This window comes from Lytechinus variegatus, chromosome 19 (assembly GCF_018143015.1).
Source record: "Lytechinus variegatus isolate NC3 chromosome 19, Lvar_3.0, whole genome shotgun sequence".
Taxonomy (NCBI): domain Eukaryota; kingdom Metazoa; phylum Echinodermata; class Echinoidea; order Temnopleuroida; family Toxopneustidae; genus Lytechinus; species Lytechinus variegatus.
In genome coordinates, this window is record NC_054758.1 from 9,499,603 (window position 1) to 9,516,291 (window position 16,689).

General features: G+C 36.9%; 1 protein-coding gene across 1 annotated transcript in view; it reads left to right on the plus strand.

Moving 5' to 3' along the window:
• Window positions 1-3,604: 3,604 nt before the first annotated feature.
• The window catches only part of LOC121406372 (EF-hand calcium-binding domain-containing protein 6-like), a 34,049-nt gene continuing 20,964 nt past the window's right edge, over window positions 3,605-16,689 (plus strand). Inside the window, exons 1-15 of the mRNA XM_041597413.1 lie at window positions 3,605-3,868; window positions 4,517-4,795; window positions 5,326-5,453; window positions 5,911-6,137; window positions 6,707-6,910; window positions 8,127-8,245; window positions 9,016-9,143; window positions 9,786-9,934; window positions 10,529-10,639; window positions 11,327-11,447; window positions 13,179-13,349; window positions 13,951-14,183; window positions 14,704-14,868; window positions 15,350-15,521; window positions 16,267-16,515. Of these exons, the coding sequence (XP_041453347.1) occupies window positions 4,636-4,795; window positions 5,326-5,453; window positions 5,911-6,137; window positions 6,707-6,910; window positions 8,127-8,245; window positions 9,016-9,143; window positions 9,786-9,934; window positions 10,529-10,639; window positions 11,327-11,447; window positions 13,179-13,349; window positions 13,951-14,183; window positions 14,704-14,868; window positions 15,350-15,521; window positions 16,267-16,515 (2,337 nt within the window). The 5' untranslated portion in view covers window positions 3,605-3,868; window positions 4,517-4,635. The remainder of the gene's footprint in view (window positions 3,869-4,516; window positions 4,796-5,325; window positions 5,454-5,910; window positions 6,138-6,706; window positions 6,911-8,126; window positions 8,246-9,015; window positions 9,144-9,785; window positions 9,935-10,528; window positions 10,640-11,326; window positions 11,448-13,178; window positions 13,350-13,950; window positions 14,184-14,703; window positions 14,869-15,349; window positions 15,522-16,266; window positions 16,516-16,689) is intronic.

Here is a 16,689-nt window from a genome sequence, read left to right on the forward strand (position 1 = left end):
ATGTCAACTTTTCAGCCTATATAGGGGCCCACGTTCTTAAATTTGTTTATAATTTTTCAAAATTCATCTACATTGTTAAAATAATGTGTAGGCCTATTTGAAAAATAATAAACATCATCTTTTTAAAGATATTAATCAAACACGGAATCAACATGCTCTCGTGAATATTGTGACTTATTGAAGCAATAATTTTGCCTCAGTTTGTCCCGCATTTTGTGCACGTTTATTGATTTCTCGTGGGACTTCTTTTCCGACCAATCAATTTACTCTTATTATGCAGAAGTATATGCCAATTATTTCTGAATCCTCCTAAATTTTTTTTCTTATAAACCTTTTGATGAAAAATTAGTAATTTAGTGTTCTGTTAAATAGCATTGCACTCATACCGAATTTATGACTCTGCATGGCACAACAGTCTTGTATCCAGATCAGTGTACTACATTTGAAATTGAATAGTGCCCCCTTGTGCTCATGGAATCAAAATGAAATCGGAACTTTGGATAATGACATTATGATTAGGGGGAGGCATGGGTGGAAATCACAGGGGGACATGGGGAAGTGTCCCCCCTCACCTTTTGGAAAGGGGACACTAAACATCAAATGCCCCCCCCCCTTGGGAGAAAAAAATAACGCATGTTCATATATGATAATTGCTTGAAAGTAAGAAATTGCCCGGGGGGGGGGGCCACTTACATTGACGAGTGGATACCATGCGCGACCAAAAAAACACGTAAAAAGGATGTCTTTTTCACGATAGGGCACGTTGCGTACGTAACGTGATAAGGGTGTCAAAAACACAAAAATAATGAAAAAAGGGTATCTATTTCGCTATGAAAATTACGTGTTTAGGGTCGAATTTGCGGGGATGATAAAACAAAATTAAAATGTTTTATAAAGGATGTCCTTTTTGCCCCAACACTTCGTGTTTAGAGTCCGATTTGCGCGAGGTGTAGAAGGTGGGGGAGGGGGTGGGTCGTAAACCAAATAAGGGTAAAGCCGACGACCGAAAGGACCAACAATAACACATTCCTGTACTTGTTTAGGGGTTCATTTCAAGGAATATTTTCCAAGAGTATCGTTTTGTTTCCAATACTTGTTAAGGGTAGGGTTTCACACGCCAATACTTGTTAAGGGTTGCATTTTCAGAATATGGAAATTACCGACGTGTTTAGGGTGCTTTTCGAGACCCCATGGTCGCGCATGGTATCCACTCGTGAATGGAAGTGGCCCCCCCCCCCCGGGGAAATTGCAGACCAACTATTAGCTGTTTGACCAAGTCAGTGAATGCAACGGTGGCGCCATGGCATTTTGATACTGTGGGGGTGGTGCGGTGAGGAGGTGAATGGCGGTGGTGATCATGATGGTGATGTTGATGATTGATCATGCATCATTACAGGGACTGTTTTGAAGGGGAGTGGCAAAACATAATCAGATATGTGTATTTCTTTTTAACGTTTAATTTTAATTTTATGAAAAAATATTGTTTGTCTTTGTCAACCAAACACCCCTACTTTTTGAAACAGAAAAAATAAACACGAATCAAAACCTTAAATACGCATAATAGACTCCTTCCCAGCCCCGCTTAGTCTGCACCTTTACTCGTATATTATAGTATTATTAAATATTCTGGGTTTCCGCACAGTCAAGCTTATGGTGGCAACCCCTACAACCTTCTTAAAGGACAAGTCCACCCCAACAAAAAGGTGATTTGAATGAAAAGAGAAAAATCCAACTTAGCATAAAACTGAAAATGTCATCAAAATCGGATGTAAAATAAGAAAGTTATGACATTTTAAATTTTTGCTTCATTTCACAAAACAGTTCTATTCACATCGTTGTCGGTATGCCAAATGAGGAGACTGATGACATCACTCACAATTTCTTGTATTTTGTTATTATAAAATATTCAATTTTTTTTTCCTGTTGTCGTGTGTCGTGTGTGTGTTTAATCAAGTTGGCCCTTATTGTCAACTCTGCAAAAAAAAAAAGAAATATCGTATAATTCAAACAATACAATACAACAGAAATAATGAGTAAGGGACATCATCAACTCACTCATTTGCACGTCACTGAGTTGTGCATATCACTGTTTTGTGAAAAATAAACGAAACTTTAAAATGTCATAACTTTCTCATTTTACATCCGATTTTAATGAAATGTTTGATTTTTTCTATTTATTCAAATCAACATTTTCTGGGGTGGACTTGACCTTTAAATCGTTATGTTATAGAAAACACATCCTTGTTATTATTACGTCGGCCCAGTGGCGTAAAGGGGGGGGGGCATGGGGAGCACGTGCCGCCCCCCCCCCCATCGGCTGACCCAAAAAAAATTACGGGGAAAAGGAGAAAAAATAGGGAGAGGGGAAGAGAAACGTAATGGGAAAGAAGAAATTATTCTTTATTATGATGTTATATTATATCATAATCACGTTATATTACATAAGATACCTTTTTTCACAACTTTAGTAACATAATTTGATTATGTCTTCATTGTTCCTGGTGCTCGCATTGTCTGTTAAACTTTAGCGAGATATATAATCCTGTTGTATTAAAACCTCCCGTTTTCAACATACTTCCTCGCACTTTGAGTTGTTATTGTTTTGTGTACATTAGTATGCCTCTTTTTCATGACTACTTAAAGTGATTGCCACATTTTAGGTCTTAATATATAAAACATTTCTTGTCCGTGGTTATGTTTGCATTAGTGGATTGGTGAGATACTGAGATATGTCTGCTCTCCATAAATTCCTAGAATCAGTCCTTAAAATGTCCCTTTTCCTGATCTCAATATCAAAAAAATTCAGCTCGCGCTTCGCGCTTCATCATTTGGTTAATGAAATGCGTATAGTGATTTTCTACCAACAAACTTTAGAATGCCCCGTTTAAGGTCTGAATTTCCTAAATTTTTAGCTCGCGCTCGCAATATTTGATTATTGAGACGCGTATGTTAATAATCATGATTACAATGACTACAAGAGCTTCGTGTAATTCTAACAAAATCAGCCAGCGCTTAGCACTCGCATTAGATGACTGTGGTGAGATATGTAATGGGTTCCTTAAATATAGTCCTTAAAATCTCCCTGTTTGGGGTCAATATATAAACAAAAATTTTCAGCTCGCGCTGTACTTGAAATGTGTCTGTATACCTGGCAACTGAGCAGCTCATTAAGTGACTCAAAATTTTTGCTGGTGCCCCCCCCCCCATGCCGTGACTCACGGTACGCCACTGCGTCGGCCTACTCTGTATTTTCTTTGTTATTTGTATATGGAAATTTGAAGAAAAAAACACGTTTATTGAGAAAATTCCCTTGCATCCTTATGATCACCATCACTGGCGCTGGCGTAGTAGATGGAGGTATTGCTAATTTGACTGATATATAGGCCTCCTCCTCCCCTGTGTAGAAATTGGACCGGGAAAACTTAAGGAAAGAGAAGAGGGCAAAATATGGTATATTCTGAGTATCAGCTCAAAATGGTTATAAAGTTTGTCCCATAGTCGTGGTCTCTGTCCCCTCAATATTTCGCTCATTGACATTGATTCTGTTTCTGTCTCTCTCCCTCTCTCTCTCGTTATAACTTGTGCAACAGAAACAGATTCAGTCGTGTCTGTGTATTAAAGACTACGTCCGCTGGCAACGCAATATCGACCGCATCTCCATTACACGTACACACACTCCCATTAACACACACACAATTAACTTCCTAGCAACGATACACAATGCATGAGTGGACGACGATCGCGGGGAAAGGAACTTGTCGCGATCTTGAAGTTGAACTCTGAAATATTCATTAAAACTGTGTTGATTAGGCCTATGATTTTGCTAATGGAGGAGGATAACTTTTAGTAATGATTCCCTGATACAAAGGTATGTATGAAAAAATTGCTGTCATCAGAGTTGTGATAAGTTTTTGACGATGTGCATGTTGTAAACGCTGCTGTAGTCCCATGTGTTTATTTCCGCGTACGAAAGGTTATTTATGGTTGACATCTCTGATCAACGCGATCGACGTTAGGTCGAGAATTTTATGATCGAGACTAGATTCTATAACTTATCAATTATCCTATAATCCTAAGCCTATTTTGAAGAAACAGATCAAATCTTTATAGAAAGATCTATGTTCTGAAGATCTTGTCTTTCTAACGTTAGATAGGCCTAGAGTCATGTTTATCATCAAAACAATGTCATGAAAATTAACTGTAGGCCTATTAATTATTTTTTAACAAAAAGTAACATGTTAACGAAGTAGAATATCTTAATCTTTATTTAGGTTATATTTCAATGAATGTGTTTTAAGGTGTGAATATAAATTGACTAAGTCAATGACAATGAAACAATCTCGTATTAGAATTCACTTTGGATTTGCCTTGAGGCTTGAAAATGAATTTGAAGTTGAATATTTTTTTTCCTTGTCCATAAGTTAATCATAAGAGCTTTGACTTGAAATTAAATCTACCCACTATCGAATGTTGCATCATTACTTACATGTATTTCTTTTTGTTCCTATTCTTTTAGATGGAATAATCAAGTGCTCTTTTTACCCTAGTCTTCAAAGCACACTTGTCACTTTAACTGAAGTTAAATTACACCGCAAGTGACGAAATCAAGACGAGAAGAAAAAAATTTCTAGCAAGATGGCGAGTCAAGTCGCACAACCGACAGACTTGACTCTGCGCCCAGGTACAGGTATCCTCTTCACCCCAAGGCAGATCCTCAAGACAGCCAAGCATTCAAGGTCAGGGAGCAAGTTGTCACGCAAGTCGTTTGACCTTGGATTGACCCCTTCTGGGAGAGGTAAGTTAAGAGTTTAATGGGGGGGGGGTGTTTTATCAATGTTGAAAGATATTTTTTTCTAGATTAAGTTAAAAAAACTGAAGTTTACCTTTTTTATTCTGGTGGATGGTTTCATTCTAAAGATGATTCTTCAGGCCATAAGTAATATTAATTTTTATGGCTTTATCCTTGAACATTGATTTTTAAATTTGATTAAATATCCCCATTAGCATAGAAGTACTGTCAATATTATAATGTATATGTAGGGGGCTGTATAATTATGCAATTTCATAGTATCATGTAATTTTCTATATTTTGAATATCATGATTTTTGTTTGGTCTACTTTCTATCTTTTATCATAAAGCCCCTAACATTATCATCCAAAAGTGGAATACTTGCTCCCCAAAACAAAGCAAAAACAAATGATATGGAATATTGTAAAGTATGTGTGATATATTTTTCAATACTATTGTAAAATTCTATGTACAATCTAATTAGATGATTTTTAGTTGTTTCATTATTATCATTATTTGTTGGGTTTATTTTCTAGCTGCATCATCAAGTCCCAACCTCAGTCCACCTCTCCCTAGTGCCTCTTTGGATGCCAAACTCAGTGTGATTGAAGTTGAACAGATCCTGAGAGAGCAAATCAAGAAATTCTATACAGATCTCAAACAGGTTAGTATTAAAAGTTAAAGCCAGTTTGAACAGTCAGAGTGAACCTATATCTTTTTGACATGCTTGATGTGTTTTCCTTTTGGCCCTGCTTTTATTGTGATTTTTAAATATGACTTGAGGGGCGTCCTTTTCAAGCCTTTGTGCTTATGACTGCCCCCTCCCATTTAATGATTGTTGACTGCTGTCTTTTTGATAAAAATTAGCCTATGCATTAGTACTTTGTTTTTAGACACCATATTTTGTTAATTTCAAATAATCTTTCATACAAAATGATAAAACTTAATTCGCTAACTGATTTTAAGAGGAAATTGAAATCATTTTTTAATCAAAAGTCAAGGAGCCATTTGAAAGAATGTAATTTCTTGATTTCACAAGACCCATTACCAATACTTATTTGTATTGCATGTTTCTGATTGGAGAATAAGATCGTGTTCTATTTTCTCTCCTCGTTTTTTAGGCATGCCAAAACTATGACATTGACCAGAGCCTGACCATCACAAAGGGCGAGTTGCGGCGTGTCCTCGACACCTTTTGTCTGCCGATGACCACCGATCAGTTCAATTCTGTCATGGCCAAAGTTCCGACCAACACCAATGGAACGGTCAACTATTGCATGTTCCTTGACCGCTTCATAAACACCGGAGCCGTCTCGAGGGAATCTTGGAAGATGGGATCAGGATACAAGTGAGTCATTGTTGATTTTTGCCACTTTCCTCCAAGGTGTTGAATGGGTCCCTGGTAGGGTAGATAAGCCTGTGTTTTATAAATAAGCAAATGAAGTATGTTTAGCAATTTGATATTGGTATTGCTTGCTGGAGTACTCCCCAAGGAGTGGAGGAAGTGCACACAAAATGGAAAACAATTCTTGTATGAAATGGCTCGTGCTAATGATATTCAGGTTTAATATCAATTATCAGTGGTATCACTGACATTAGAAATGATTTTTCTTTAGTTTAAGTACTTATGGAGTAAAGTTTGCCATTATTTCTGTACAAGCTTATGTACAAAACTTGCTGTGCAATATTGTGTCATATTGCACAGTCAAATGAGTAAAAATCATTGAATATAATACTTTTATTGGATGGCTTATCAAAACTATTCTGTTCATTGTAGCCAATATTCCACTCATGTATTCATGAATATTGGCCTTGATTTGTGGAACATTCTTTTTCTGGCATCCAGTTCTAAGCCGTACCATATAATGATTATCCAGTAGTTAATAGTTTACGTATCTGTTCGTTATTCCTCATTAGGTACAGCTATACGAAATCTCCTGCTGACATGGGTATAGACGTCATCGAACGTCAGCTCAGGGACAAGATCGCTGTCAACACCAAAAACTTCATGAAAGCCCTGCGCCTCTTCGACTACAACCGCGATGGCAGGATTCAGAAACACGAGCTGCGTAAAGTGATTGAAAACTACTGCTTTAGAATGACGGACGAACAATACGATAGGTGAGATAACAAATGCAATGATTTAAAGCTAAATAACTTGTAGTTGCAACAAATGATTTCATTAGAAAGTCTTTAAAATCAAGGTAAATTATCACAATATCTTGTTAGATCTACCTGTAGCTTCTGGTCTATTTACATTAACCCAACTCTGTAAAGTTATGAAATCTGAGCTGAAAATTACAACACTAAAGATCACCGACACAGATGACCAAATGTGGGACAATGTATTATAAAATATTGCTTGAAAAAAAGATCCAAAATCCGTTTGGAATGCCATGAAATTTCTTAGCAATTATTCAGAATCATTTTTTTTCATTAAACAGTACATATGAACCCTTTGGTGGTAATTTATTGACTTTTATTTAAACTTATTAGATTGTTAGTACCATTGGTATTTATTTGTTAAGTGTTCTTGGAAAAAAAGGAAATAGATTGCAATAGAAGAATTGTGGAAATTGAAATGGAAATCCATATTTCATTGTTGGAAATCCGAAATAAGAATCCTCCAAAGTTTCATTTTGCCCAATTTATTGTGGGCTACATAGACTGACATTGCTATATCCCCTAAATCGTTGAGCGCCAAACGGTAGCAGAATCTCCCATCTTTTAATGTCTTTTGGCCTGACGCAGCCGGGGTTTGAAATTCCGACCTCCCGGTAGTGAGACGGACGCTCTACCAACTGAGCTAGCACAACGGTAATCAATAGGTGAACTTTAATCTTTGAACTCATTTTGTTCATTATGAATTTTCAATTGCTGATGTGGTTTACGGTACACCATGTGGAGTGTTATAGAAACAGTGGATAGAAGAAGAGAAGAAGTGGATAGGCGAGAAAGTGGAGATTTGAGAGTAGAGTATTCTTTCTTGAAAATAGTCCTGAAAAGGACTGTAAACCAGAAGGAATGTTGAGTGAGAACAGCTTGAGTAATAGAGCTGATGAGGAGATGCTGGCTTACGTCGGCGAGAAGAGATGATGAGTAGTAGAGAGACTCGACGTTTCGGACAGGTTGACTGTCTGTCTTCAGGAAAGAATACTCTACTCTCAAATCTCCACTTTCTCGCCTATCCACTTCTCTTCTTCTATCCACTGTTTCTATAACACTCCACATGGTGTACCATGACCCAGATCAGCAATTGTTCATGCCACCATGCAAACCTTCAAACAACATCTGAATTTTCAATTTTCTTTCATCTGTTTCTTTCCATACCATTTAGGTTGTGGGCTAGATATGATTTCCACCATAGTGGGATAGTAAACTACTATGAGTTCCTACAGAGATTAGGTGTCTTGGTCCAAAAACATTCAAAGGCCTTCCCTGAACATGGAAAATTTGGTAAGAATCTGCATTACATTTACAAATAGTAATGGATTGTGTATGTAATTGACCAATACAAAGTTGTGAAAATAATGTATAACAAGAATAATGCTTGTAACTGCTTAAAGCAACGTTATTTAGAACACAGAAATATGCTTTGCATAATCTGGTAAAGAAATTACTTCAACTTAGGGGAGTATTTGACTAATAGAAATTTGACTAACACAAGTTTACCAATACATGTGTGTTATTGATTGTAATGCATGTACAAGGAAAAAATATTGTCTTTACTTTTAAAATTACACTTTGCCATCTACTGTTGAATAGTTTTTTATTGAATTATTATTTTCATGAATAAAGGAAGGAATTTTTAAAGAATCTTTCAAAGGAGGATAAAAGTAGTTGTAAAGGTTTGGTTGTGAGTGATGTAACAAACCTACATGGCTATTTTTCTTGACTAGATAGTGAGGTGTAAGCACCCTTTTAAAAAGCCTGCAATTATAGGAGGCAAAAAAAACATGGCTATATTGTTTTCAAAGCCACAATAAAATACATGTATAGGGAATAATTTTGCTTGACAAATTTGAAGAGCATTTTTGGGCACAAGAGAAAAGCTTTTCATTAAGTAATGTACAGTCCTATGTAAAAATATGCTATACAAAAGACAATGTACAAATCTTCTATAAAAAGGTATCGTTATGGGAAATTTGACATGAATTTGATATTTAATCAATCATTCAGTCTTGATTGTAATCTAGACATATATTTTTCTGTGTGTGATATTTTAGCACAAACTTGGAACCAACGGCAAGATGACCGAGCCAAGCATGTAGAACAAATGGCAATCATTAACAGAACAGATGATGCAGTGAGAGGGATGAGCTATAAACAAATTGAAGCAGAATTCAGAAACAGGGTAATTGTTTACCTGTCCTTGTCTTTATGATGTTGATTGTGATGGTGATGAATGATGATGGTGATGACGGTAGTGATGATGGTGATGATGATGGTGATGATGATGGTGATGGTGATGATGGTGATGATGGTGATGATGATGATGATGATGTTGATTATGATGGTAGTGATGATGATAATGATGATGGATGATGATGATGATGGTGATGATGATGATGATGATGATGATGGTGATGGTGATGGTGATGATGATGATGGTGATGATGATGATGATGGTGATGGTGATGATGATTATGATGATGGTAATGATGATGGATGATGACAATGATGGATGATGATGATGATGGTGATGATGATGATGATGATGGTGATGGTGATGATGATGATGGTGTTGATGTTGGTTATGATGATGATGATGATGATGATGATAATAGTGACTGTGATTACCGTATTATCATGGTGATGGTAATGATAATAGTGATTATTATCATTTGTGAAATAAGAGCAAATATTTTTTGCTTTTGTCGATACATTACTAGAAACACATTTGACGTTATTGAAAAATACAATGATGAATTGTTAATTCTAGTTAGTCATTCAATTGACTTAATCATTCTTACGTTGTGTATCTCTTCTCTTACAGATGAAAGATAATTATGTGAACATCAAGAAAGCATTCATGGCGTTTGATAAGCGTCAAGACGGATTCATCACCCTCGATGATCTTAAGAGTGTTCTCATTCATTTCACGCTCCCAATGTCAGATCAGCTATTTGCACAACTTATGGAAAGGTAAGAGTATAGTAACAAAAAATACTCTATATATTCAAATAATATTGTGATTGCTATCGTGCCATTGTTTGTATAAAACATATACATGTATATATTCTGCTAAAAGTTCATCTTGATTTAGCCAAGTATCTTGTGATTTTTTATGGCAAAAAAAATCTTGTTGCAAATTAGAATACGAAGAATACAAGGGCATTGGTATACTTCCTCATCCCAATTTTATGACAGACATATGGTTCACAGTAATTTAGTTCTGACTCTTGCCTAGTAATCACAGGGTAGTGTGTTCGAATCCCACCATAGCCTAGCATCCTTTGGCAAGGCATCAATCCATACTGCCACTCTCCACCCAGGTGTTAAATGGGTACCTGGTAGGATGCAAAAGCCTATGTAGTATGCCTCGCAATTGAGTCTTGGAACTCTTGTTGGAATGCTCCCCAGGGAGTGGAGAAGGGCATACATTGTACGTGAGCATGCAAGGATCCAATGTCCGGGGTATTAATATATCTGTAAAGCGCTTAGAGACGTTGTTCCTATGTGTTAAGCGCTATATAAATGAGGAGTATTATTATTATTATTACTTCTGTTTCATTTCAGGATTGGTTTCAAGGCCTCTCACAAGATTCCTTGGGAGCACTTCCTGGAGAAATTCCTTGATCCTCGGATAGAAGGGAACGGACAGACCATCCCAATCAAGTGGAACCACAGGTTAGTATCTTCAATAAATTTCATTTGATTTCTGCATTTCAAAACATAATAATTTCCATTTTTTTTTTCAACACTTAGTTGAGATGTCAACAATCAAGATTCCCCAAAATAACAAGTATCATACACAAATTGTATTTTCATAACTTAGGCGTTTGTTCATTGATTTCCTTTTTTTTTTCTTTCAAACAACAATAGGTTTAGACCTTTGTGCGAAACTGTTGTAAGCATGTTTATTTTGTGACTGTAAGAATAGGCCCAATCCTAACTATAATTGTGTTTAACCCTTTTGCATTACTCTCTTTTGAAATACTTTTTATATTGTTTGAATTTTATGATTGGTTTAAACCTTTGTGCAAATTGCTGTTGTAAATATGTATTGTTTGTGCGTATCGTTTCAATCTAAAATATATTTGGTATTAATTTTTGTGCAAATGTTCTGTTGTGAACATGTATCTTAATTATGTGGATAGTTTCAATCTGAATAATGGTTGGTTTAAGCTATTGTGCAAACATTCTGCTGTAAGCAAGTATTTTTTGTGCAAACATTCTGTTGTAAATATCAAATTTCCAAGCAAAACTCTGGTAAATATGTATATTTTGTGGTGTGAATAGGGTTAGTCTTAGTTATGATTTTTCAAATTTCCAATAAAAACTCTTGTAAATATGTATTTTTTGTTGTGTGAATAGGGTCAACCCCATACGAGAAGGGGATGGGGAGATGGACGCTGCTGAGATCTTATCTTTGCTTCACAAGCATGTCACCAACATGTATCCCTCCATAAAAGAAGCTTTCTTGGCATTTGATCAGGTAAGTCAAGGTTATTCACTGATTCAGTCCTCAAATTGGCAACAGCTTTAATTTTCTATTAATTTTCACAGTTTAAAAAAAGAAAGTTAATATGGATAGTATATTGGTCAAATTGTATGATAATAGCATGATTTCAATGAAAATGTGATTTACCTTTTTATAAACTGAATTTGTTGTTTTGATTGTGTTGCCAATTTAAGTTGTCAATTTACATTTTAAACAGTGATTTTCTTTCATTATTTTTGCAAATTTAGAGTGTACATGTATAATGATTGGCATAAGTTTAACTGCTTTATTTTTAACAATGGTGTTGTTTTCTTCATGTAGCCAATGATTTACTGAAGTTAAACTGCATTTATTCAGAAATAGCACCACATCCTGACCATCAGCCCATTACCCATTACTCACTTCCTATACCATTTACATTCCCCATTACCTCCACCCATTATCATCATTCATCACCATTAGCCATTACTCACTTCCTATACCCTTGGCATAACCACTTATGTCACCCATTAATATTACCATTACCATCAACCCATTACTTCTCTACCATCAATGTTATGCCATCCATTACCATCTACTCTTTAACACATTACCATATAGCATTGACATTACCTATTATCGCTGCCCATTATTGTTATCAATTTAACATCAACCCATTACCAATAACCCACTTCCCATACCATTGACATGAATCATTATCTTTGCCCATTAACATCCATTAACTCTTAACATGCCACGCACACTACTAAGCCAATGCCACAGTGCTAATCCGATGCTAATCCCCTGTGCCAGCCACAAAACCCCCCTGTGCCACATTGATTTTGGGATCGCGAGTCGTATTCACTCCTTCCAATAGTCATGATTACAATTGCTTGTAACTCTCTAATGATAAGTTTATCCACAAAATATTGTGTAGTAAAGTTGTAGGAAATTTCATACCCCTTATAATGATGTCCTCATGTGGATTGGTTATTATCTTTACCGCTAAAATATGAGTTGTATCAAGTAGTTCCATTTTGTGGAGTGTTTTGTATGGATCAAAAACCTAGGTCTCTTCTCTCTCAGAGGCGGAGCCATATCTTGTAAAAAATGTAGAAATACTCAAAAAAGTCGAATGTAAACCGCGTGAGTAAGTTTATCTGTCAGAAAGCAGAGTTCACACTGCACACAATAGTGCTAATTACGGCGTGCATGCGATGCGCAATACAATGCAAAACGGCGTAACAATGATTGTTATTCCGAATGTGCGCAGTCATGCACGAAGCAGGCGAGGGTAGGAAACAATGCAAGCACAAAGCAATCAATAGTAGGCGTGCGAGCACGAGTGTGGCATGTTATAGTAGGATACGTAGCGTGCATGAAGCACTCAATGAGTTAACATCATCCCGTTACCCATTTCTCACATCTCATGCCATGTACATTTCCCATTACTTCTGCCCATTATCATCCATTATCATCAACACATCACCCATTACCCACTTTCTATACTTTTTCCACTACCCATTACCTCTGCCCATCACGATTCACCCATTAGCCATTACTCACTTCCCATACCCTTGACATACCCATTACTGTCAACCATTATCCATTACCATATACCCATTGCTTATTTCAAATAACCATTATGCATCACCCATTACCACTTCCTATTATCATCCAATACCGTTGACCAATAGCATACTCTTCCAAGAATACATATTCAGTACTATTTGTCTCCATTCGTAGAATCGTGATGGAAAGGTGACAAGGAAAGAATTACGTAAGATCATGGACAAGTTCACTATACGACTCACCGATGCCCAATTTAAGGTCATCGTAGAGAAGCTTGACCCTGAGAAAAACAATGCCATCGACTATCATGACTTCTTGGGACTCTTTGAAGTCAGAGAAACAGAGGTAAGCTATCATCAGTGATATGGCTCATAATCCAATCTTTTTATATGAATTCCTTGGAATGTATTTTGTCCTTGAATGCATTTGTCATTGAAAACATTTTGTCCTTGGGTAAAACACCATTATCCCCTGGCTCAAGTTTGATACATTATTGTCCATATTTATTTCTCACTTTTCATAGAAATAGTATTAAACCTCAAAATCATACAACGGGCTAAAAATTGGGGAAATTGAATAATTGCTTAATTATCAAGAGAAGTCTGATATTTACAACTTTTCATATTGCATAAATAGTGAAGTTTTACCCAATAGCTATTGAAGCAGTGTATCACAGTTTTGTTATTGTCTACATTGAACACAGAGTTAGGATAATTTTAGTTCCAACAATTCCTCTCCCAAAACAGTTAACGAATGTTAATCATTATATTCTTGCTAATGTGAGGATCAAATACTAATCTCAGGCCTTGAATGTGATATACCTCGAGTTGTAATTCTTATGCAATTTGAATTACTCCATCATAGAATTGTGATATCCCAATGGGATTTGTGTGCATAAGAATGGCATATTTCACCTATGCTAACGGAAATGCTTTTCACTTTTTAGGAGGGTCACAAGTGGCTGAACTCTGAGCACAGATGGAATGACGTCGCGCCCGCCAACCTCGCCTGGGAGACCATTGAAGAGATCCTGCGGGAGAAGATCGAGGAGCACTGGAAATCGATCAGCGCCCTCTATAAACAGGCTGACCCTGCTGGCACCGGAGCCATCTCCTTGCCCCAGCTCAGGAAAATCCTCAGCAAATGTGTGCTACCGGTCGCAGAAGATCACTTAGAAGAGTAAGTGAACTCTGTATTTATAAATGCATTTATGATAATAGTAAGCGTGGGTCGTTAATCATCGCTTATGTCTTTCAGAAATATATATGACACTGGTTGTAATTATGAACCAGTTTGTAGATTATTCCGAGCATGTGTCCATGAAGCATTGTGCCCAAGTGGATTAGTCTCTATACTTTGAAACAGAGGGTCATGGGTTCGAATCCCAGCCATGGGGTAATTTCCTTCAGCGAGTAATTGATCCACAATGAGCTGCACTCAACCCAGGTGAGGTAAATGGGTTCCGGCAGAAAGTAATTCCTCAAAAAGCTGTGCGCACCGGAATCAATTGCTGACTTAGCCGTGGTAATATAGAAGCAACTTGAGCACCTAATAAGGTGGGTTTGTGTGCTATACAAATATCATTAATATTATTTGAACTGAAAGTGATGTTAGTACTCTTATGATTAAGTGGATCTTTAGTCTCTTAAGATCCGAAGTGACGTAACAATGCTTTTTTATCTCGTTCCTCTCTCTCCAGTATGTGGCTGCGATGTGAAGAAACAGATGGCAAGATCATGTTTGGTGATTTCCTGCAGATGTTGAAGGTCGAAGTGTCACCCGGTGACCTGGTTGGCACCAGTACCCACATCCAAGTCTTGAGTGACCTCAATGAACAACAAAGACAAGTGGATATAGATACAAGGTTAGATTTCTCTCTTTAGAATGATATTTAGTCCCTCTCTCATAAAAGGCTGATTTATGTTTCTATTGAAGTAACTCCTGTAGGAACATGGCAGCGCAGTTTTCCGCCGCATTAATGCCAAGCTGGTATAACCTATTACATAGGTAACATTTTACATCAAGGTTAATCAGTCATAGTGCCTGATCTTATAAAAGACTGAAGTGACTGTCTGTTTTTTTTTTACTGATGATATGTGGTGACAGCAAACCTTGATTTAAAAACTTTCTCATATAATCATAGCTTGCTACAACTGTGCTTATCTAGTTAAGTTTAGACATTCGATTCATCCAGTCTTTAAACCCTACTTGAAATTAAATGTCTAGATTGTACTAGATTCAGGTGAATGCCCTGAAATGCACCAAACTGATGAATGCCAATGAAGTCATTCTGAGACAAACATATTCATCCATTCTCTAATCCTTATTTTTATTTTCCTTTGAAGATTGCACCAAATTCAAGTGAACGCACTGAACCGCACCACACTCATGAATGCTGACGAGGTCATACTAAAGCTGAAGGACCGTATGGCACAAAAATCAAGCAAACTCAGAGATAACTTCTTGAGATACTGCAAGGATCGACGGGGCAAGCTTTCCAAGAAAGAATTCAGACAGGTTAGTCTACATTTTCAGTAATTTGTTTGCCTTTCCGAGGCAAGAAGAGGGGAGGGAGGTACTAAAAAAAAAAATGTCTAAAAACTACACATAACTCTACAAAAGACTTGATTTACCAAGAACTTTGCCAAATTCATGCCTTGATTTGTTTCCCTAATAATCTATTTCAAATGTTGGTAAAAATGCCACTTCAGTTGAACAGTTTAAATAATGACATTCTGTATCTGGATTTTTTTTTCCTGGAAATTTTTCACCGCTGCCATAACTTTGCATAGTAAATATAACGTTGCATATGTCTAAGGTATCATATTATACAAGCCTGCAGACGACTTTTTTCTCTTCGTGTCTCGATCGGTCTACCAAAATCATTTCAAACTTTTGGTGGCCCGAAAAGCAAATTTGGTGGCCCCAGGAACTAGCAAACATTACAATGTATTGAAACTTTGGTAGCCCAGTCATTCAACTAAGTGTGGGATTTTTTCCAGAAGTTGGTGGTACAATTGTCATTTCTGGTGGCCCTGGGCCACCAGGCCACTGCTAAAGTCAAATCATTCCATCTATGCAACACTGATATTGATGCCACTTTTAAAGAGAAGATATTAGACTCCTAGCACATACTTTCTCTGTGTGAAGCAAATTTGCATTGAATATGTCAATATTTCACAATTGAAAGATACAACCCATTCACTGCAGAGTAATCAAATCACTTCTCTATCTCATTAATTTTGTTAAAATATATTTTCAGGTTATTCAGAGTTTCGGAATGTACATGGACGACGACCAGTTTGCCCTGCTCTGCAAACAGCTTGGCTTCGACCGGGGATCCCTCACCTATACCGACTTCATTGACTCCTTTGAAGACATGAGGATCGGTGGCCCGGGACAGGAGATCACCCGATCCCCTAATCATTGGTGGAAGAAACTTGAAAGTCAACACATGTCTGCAAAGGAGATGCTCGCTAACCTTGGTGATAAGATGAGGCAAGCCTTTGGGGTGAGTTGATGATGAAGATTTTTTTGTCCTACTCGTAACTTTATACCCAACACACAGTAGACCAAATTTCTGTGATCATAGACAGGTGACCCAAAGCTTAAAAATTGATTGCAAGGCTTAACTTTACAAGTGATTGCATGTATTATTATGTGGAATTGGTCCTAGTAATCAGTT